The sequence below is a fragment of the Ambystoma mexicanum genome, chromosome 7p (genome assembly GCF_040938575.1).
Source record: "Ambystoma mexicanum isolate Mex_15411 chromosome 7p, UKY_AmexF1_1, whole genome shotgun sequence".
Classification (NCBI taxonomy): Eukaryota; Metazoa; Chordata; class Amphibia; order Caudata; family Ambystomatidae; genus Ambystoma; species Ambystoma mexicanum.
In genome coordinates, this window is record NC_090939.1 from 36,190,803 (window position 1) to 36,197,569 (window position 6,767).

The 6,767-nt window shown below is 54.6% G+C and overlaps 1 protein-coding gene across 1 annotated transcript; it reads right to left on the reverse strand.

Annotated features, from left to right (window-relative positions):
* Window positions 1–2,373: 2,373 nt before the first annotated feature.
* On the reverse strand, window positions 2,374–3,423 carry LOC138525890 (nucleophosmin-like). The gene has a single exon (XM_069636177.1). It carries the CDS (start codon window positions 3,421–3,423, stop codon window positions 2,374–2,376), a length of 1,050 nt encoding a protein of 349 aa, XP_069492278.1.
* Between the last annotated feature and the right edge of the window lie 3,344 nt (window positions 3,424–6,767).

Sequence of the window (6,767 nt, forward strand, 5' to 3'; positions counted from 1 at the left end):
AGCCCAGCACACTTAGACCTGAACATAGTTTGGGATAGAACCAGAGATAGATCGGGGAAAAAAGTAACGGGAGGGGGAGCTGTAGCCTCGCCAGAACTAAGGGAAAATGTTCAGGCATGGGACTAAGATGTATGGAGGGAAACTAAAGGGAACGCAGAGGAATATACATTCCTCTCAGAGGTCCACGGGACGTAGGGTGTGTGATGGGGAAAGCCCAGGGACTGGGTAGGAGTGGGATGAAGACCCAGCGACTGATGGGAGCATGTGACAGTGCGCAATACATACTGTCAATTTGGCATTGGGGGGGGGGGGCCCGGCCTGTCCAAATTGTGCTCAGGGGGGCCCAGGCCAAAAAAGTTTGAAGACTAAGGAGGCAGTCAGTAAATTGACAGTCCCTGAGGAGTGCTAAAGGTGGTAATGTCTTTATTAGATAGATGCAAACTGACTGCCAATAGCCTTTAGTAAAGTCTATGGTCTGAATGTACTTGCCATTTTTACAGGCACCCAATTAGCTTGTCAATTATGGGTATTAGGTAGTTATCGAAAGCCGAGATGGAATTCAGCCTTCGAAAGCTGGTGCAGAATCTCCAAGAATCATCTAGTTTTGCGAAGAGGACAATAGGGGAGGATAACAATCTCTCAGGTGGCCCAACAGCACCCACTTTGAACATCTCAAATTCTTCTGTTATACTTTCCCTGCGAACTTCAGGAATTCAATAGGATTTCAAGTTGACTAGTTGTCCCAGATGGAAGAAATGTCTCACTGTCACTAGTTCTTCTGAGAATAGCTCTGGGAAATCGATGTAGCTAACCGTTAAGATCGCGTTTCTGTTATTAACTTTAAGATATGGGATTGGGCTCGGTTTGTCTTCTTCCACTACCAGGATTGTTGCCATTGTGACAGTAATGGGCTTCAGCAAATGTATACGATAGTTGAGATCGGCATCTAGCGGGATGGGGAACCCTGTTCCAGGATCTTCTATTGTCCATATCACTTGGAATTCATAGTACCCTCATTTCTCCCTGGTAGTCTGGGCTTATGATCCCAGCACCTGTGTCCAGAATGTTTGGAAGATGGGCTAGACTTGGCTGACAACGTAGTAGCTGCCTTTGGGTGGGGCAGTGGCTCGCCCAGTATCATTTCTTGGCTAGGAATTTCTACGGTGCCTAAATAGGTCAAACCCAATAAAAGGGGGCATAGCACATTCAGTTGGCGGAAAACGGTTCACTGGCATGGGGCCCAACATAGTATTGGATTATTTGAATTCCAGGTCTGACCCCACTTGGTAATTCAGAATCAGGAGGAAAACAAGGTGGCATTGCATTTGACTCTTTTCAAACAAAGCCCATGCTTACCAACTATTACGTTGTTGGTCCTATCTAAGGGTGCTAGTCAGGATGTTGTTACAAACCACAAAGTACTCTATCCAGAATCCTATCCTAGCATGAATTCTGTCCCCACCATTTACAAAAGAAATACAAATCCAACTAATTTATACATAGGCCTAGGGCCTTAACGAGTGAAGAGGCTTGCTTCCGACCCTCCCCTGGTGGCTACCTCAATGAATCTTCTGGCCCCATGCATACACCCCCAACAACGAGCTTTTAGTGGCTCTAATCCCCGTTACCCCAGCTTGGGGTTCTCACTTCCCACTGTTTCGGGGCCATTTTACTCTTGGGAAGTCCCCTCTCCTGCCCCACGGTGGGGCCTTCTGTCTGTAGCCCCCCCACCCCACTGGGCTATCTCTCCATTCAATCCAGCCTGGGCTCTTCCGTCCACACCACATTGGGGGCCTGTTATCCACCCCATTTTGGGACTCTCCCCACCACATTGTGGTCTTGCCAGGGTGAACCTTTCTCACCCCCAGCTTGGGGTTCTGATGTGCTCAGCCTGACTTCAGGTCTTCTCACTTTTGCCCCACCTTGGGCGGATAACCATTCCTGTGGCCACTCTTTCAATCTAGGCAGTAGCACCCCTCCAAGCCAGGACCATGCCTAATGGGTAGAATTCAATTAATCTTCACCACAGGTTCTTATGAAACCAGACCCCCCCCCCCGCAATTAGACTTTTTATTTTCCATCCCTCTTCTGATATAGCAAACCAACTCCAGCATCATCCACTTTAGAAAAAAACTTTCCCCACGCAAGTCCACCTTTATCTTTCCGACATGAGCTGCTTCATAGGTATTCCATGTTTTGCATTTTAACTGATAATCGCAAGCCTCACATGTCTTAAATTGTTTTACTCCACTTTATATTGCATTTTTACCCATACTCATGTTCCAAGCAGCATTTGTGTTTCCAAGCTGCACAATCGGAGGATCGTCCGTGCCTAAAGTGAAGCAAGCGAACTTCCGAAACCCTGCGACAGTTTCAGGGGTGACACCCCTCTTTAACGAGGGGGGGGCAGCTTCTCATTTGTTCTACAGCAAGGAAAAGTGATTGTTTCCCACATTGGTGGTGTAATTTTTCTGACAGCACAAATTCCCACAACTGGCGGTGCACAGTCCGAGGCACGTCCGTGCCAAAAATGGAGTCAGCTACCACCTGAAACTTTGTCCATGTTCTGGGGATTCGTCGATGCTTTAACAAGAAGACAAGTTTCTCTTTAATTTGTTCTATGGTCATTGGGGGGCGCTTTTCCCTGCGTGGTGGTGGTGGCAGCGCCTTTAATTTTGCTCTCTGCGCAAAGCCCCACAACTGCTGCACAATCAGAGGTTCGTACGTGCCTAAATTGCATTGAACGAACTTAACAAACCTTGAGATCGTTTTGGGGACGCCATCCCCGTTTGAGAGGGAGACCAGTTTCTCTTTCATCTGCTCTAAGGCCAGGGTCTGCTCTGCTTCCCTCTCGGCGGCTGCGTCCATATGGACTGCTTCCCTCACCGCTGATGCCCTGGAGGCCGCAGCATCGCTCTCCGTCAAGGCCACCAGGTGCTGGCCGCTGATGTACAGGGGCCCGGTGCCCGCCGTGAGCCAGAAAGTGACGGGTGGGGTCAGCTCCAGGCCCCCCAGGTACACGGAGGTGAGAACGGAAGGCCGCAGGGTGGCCACAGGCACTCGTACTACCGAGCCCTCCTGGCTCTCCCCCAGAACCTCCAACACGTGCAGCACGTCCGGGGCGCCGAGACCCAGGCTGGCCGTGCGCAGGGTCAGCTGCTCCCTCAGGTTATCGGAGCCCCCTGGGAAGGAGACCTTCCTGCTGATGCCATCCAGCACGCAGCCGAAGAGGAAGCTGTGCGTGCGCAGGGGCGTCTCGCTCTCCTCCGCGGCCACCTGGGCCTCCGTGTGCAGAGGCGCCCGCATCGCCTCCGCAGCCGCCCGGGCCTCCATGTGCAGAGGCACCCCCATCTCCTCCGCAGCCGCCCGGGCCTCCATGTGCAGAGGCACCCCCATCTCCTCCGCAGCCGCCCGGGTCTCCATGTGCAGAGGTGCCTCGCTCTCCTCCGTGGCCGCCCGGGCCTCCGTGTGCAGCACTCGGTCACCGAGACGCTCGGCAAGAAATAGCACGTCAACACTCAGCGCCGGAAGCGGCGCCGCGGGACACGGACTGTACCGGAAGTGAGCGAGCTCTCAAGTTACGAGAGAGAAGATGGTAGCGACTAGTTCCCATCCGAGAAAAGGACCAGAGCAACGGCCCGTCCCCTCGTTGTCACGTGACCTCTGATGTCATCTTTGTGATTTCCGGAGCAGAGAAGCGGTTCCGGAGCACGTTCAGTAAGTGGGCTGGGGCTGAGCGGGAATTTTGAACGCTCTGGCTGCCGCTGGTGCAAGTGCAACCGGACCCTGCCAGCCTTTGGCTTGCAACGTTTGGGGTGGGCATTTCAACACCGGAAACATTTCTAGGAGACCCTGGAGCGTCCTGAGCGGCAAGGCTCTGGCTGCAGGAACGTGTGCTCTTGGCTGGCTGTAAATACAATTGGCATTTTCTTCCGGATACCGTGAACGTTCCTGCAAGACACCCGATTTAGACGGGGGAGCAGGAAATTACATTTACTTTAAAAATCATGCTCAGCTATTCAACATGAAAGGTATGGAGGGCTAAGAAAAGGGACAGTGTATGCTTGTGTTTAACTGATCAACGGGGGTTAATAGAGTGATTTAATGTTTTATGAGGGTGTGATTATTAGGATGCGTGGTTTTAGAGGGAGCTGGCTGGGGCTATCTGCTTGTGATTCGGGATGGCACACAGGCATCTGTTGCAAGGGGCATCTTGCTATTTGGAAGAATGATCAGGCATTATGTTATTGGACTAGAGGGAGGGATTGGGCATCTTGCTGGGGTCTGAATGGTTGGATAGGGGCATGCTGGTGTAGATCTGGTGGGATGAGGCACTTTTGCGTGGCTCTGGAGAAGGGGCACATTGATGTGGGTCTGGAGGGATGGATAGGACATAGTGGTGTGGGTCTGGATGAGGGATAGGGACACTGGTGTGGGTTGGGGTACATTGGTGTGGGTCTGGGGAGGGATGGAGAACATGGGTGTGTTTCTGGAGGGAGAGATGGGGCACAGTGTGTCTGGAGGGTGGCATGGGTCACCTAGGTGTAGGTTGGGAAGTGGGACGGGGCATTTTGGTGTGGCTCTGGAGGGAGGTGGTGGGGGCACATTGGTGTGGCTCTGGAGGGAGGTGGTGGGGGCACATTGGTGTGGATCTTGGCGGAGGGGTGGTGCACATGGGTGTGTTTCTGGAGGGAGAGATGGGGGAACAGTATGTCTGGAGGGTGGCATGGGTCATCTAGGTGTGGGTTGGGAAGTGGGACGGGCATCTTGGTGTGGCTCTGGAGGGAGGTGGTGGGGCCTATTGGTGTGGCTCTGGAGGGAGGTGGTGGGGGCACATTGGTGTGTTTCTGGAGGGAGGTGGTGGGGCACATTGGTATGGCTCTGGAGGGAGGTGGATGGGGCACATAGGCGTTTTTCTGGAGGGAGAGATGGGGCACAGTGGGTCTGGAGGGTGGCATGGGTCATCTAGGTGTGGGTTGGGAAGTGGGACAGAGCATTTTGGTGTGGCTCTGGAGGGAGGTGGTGGGGCACATTGGTGTGGATCTTGGCGGAGGGATGGTGCACATGGGTGTGTTTCTGGAGGGAGAGATGGGGCACAGTGGGTCTGGTGGGTAGCATGGGTCATCTAGGTGTGGGTTAGGAAGTTGGATGGGGGAGGGTGGTGGTGGGGGCACATTGGTGTGGATCTGGGTGGAGGTATGGTGCACATGGGTGTGTGTCTGGAGGGAGAGATGGGGGACTGTGTGTCTGGAGGGTGGCATGGGTCATCTAGGTGTGGGTTGGGAAGTGGGACAGGGCATTTTGGTGTGGCTCTGGAGGGAGGTGGTGGGGCACATTGGTGTGGATCTTGGCGGAGGGATGGTGCACATGGGTGTGTTTCTGGAGGGAGAGATGGGGCACAGTGGGTCTGGTGGGTAGCATGGGTCATCTAGGTGTGGGTTAGGAAGTTGGATGGGGGAGGGTGGTGGTGGGGGCACATTGGTGTGGATCTGGGTGGAGGTATGGTGCACATGGGTGTGTGTCTGGAGGGAGAGATGGGGCACTGTGTGTCTGGAGGGTGGCATGGGTCATCTAGGTGTGGGTTGGGAAGTGGGACAGGGCATTTTGGTGTGGCTCTGGAGGGAGGTGGTGGGGCCTATTGGTGTGGCTCTGGAGGGAGGTGGTGGGGGCACATTGGTGTGTTTCTGGAGGGAGGTGGTGGGGCACATTGGTATGGCTCTGGAGGGAGGTGGATGGGGCACATAGGCGTTTTTCTGGAGGGAGAGATGGGGCACAGTGGGTCTGGAGGGTGGCATGGGTCATCTAGGTGTGGGTTGGGAAGTGGGACAGAGCATTTTGGTGTGGCTCAGGAGGGAGGTGGTGGGGCACATTGGTGTGGATCTTGGCGGAGGGATGGTGCACATGGGTGTGTTTCTGGAGGGAGAGATGGGGCACAGTGGGTCTGGTGGGTAGCATGGGTCATCTAGGTGTGGGTTAGGAAGTTGGATGGGGGAGGGTGGTGGTGGGGGCACATTGGTGTGGATCTGGGTGGAGGTATGGTGCACATGGGTGTGTGTCTGGAGGGAGAGATGGGGGACTGTGTGTCTGGAGGGTGGCATGGGTCATCTAGGTGTGGGTTGGGAAGTGGGACAGGGCATTTTGGTGTGGCTCTGGAGGGAGGTGGTGGGGCACATTGGTGTGGATCTTGGCGGAGGGATGGTGCACATGGGTGTGTTTCTGGAGGGAGAGATGGGGCACAGTGGGTCTGGTGGGTAGCATGGGTCATCTAGGTGTGGGTTAGGAAGTTGGATGGGGGAGGGTGGTGGTGGGGGCACATTGGTGTGGATCTGGGTGGAGGTATGGTGCACATGGGTGTGTGTCTGGAGGGAGAGATGGGGCACTGTGTGTCTGGAGGGTGGCATGGGTCATCTAGGTGTGGGTTGGGAAGTGGGACAGGGCATTTTGGTGTGGCTCTGGAGGGAGGTGGTGGGGCACATTGGTGTGGATCTTGGCGGAGGGATGGTGCACATGGGTGTGTTTCTGGAGGGAGAGATGAGGCACAGTGGGTCTGGTGGGTAGCATGGGTCATCTAGGTGTGGGTTAGGAAGTTGGATGGGGCATCTTGGTGTGGCTCTGGGGGGAGGTGGTGGGGGCACATTGGTGTGGATCTGGGCGGAGGGATGGTGCACATGCGTGTTTCAGAAGGGAGAGATGGGGCTCAGTGGGTCAGGAGGGTGGCATGGGTCATCTAGGTGTGGGTTGGGAGGATGGCATGGGGCATCTTAGTG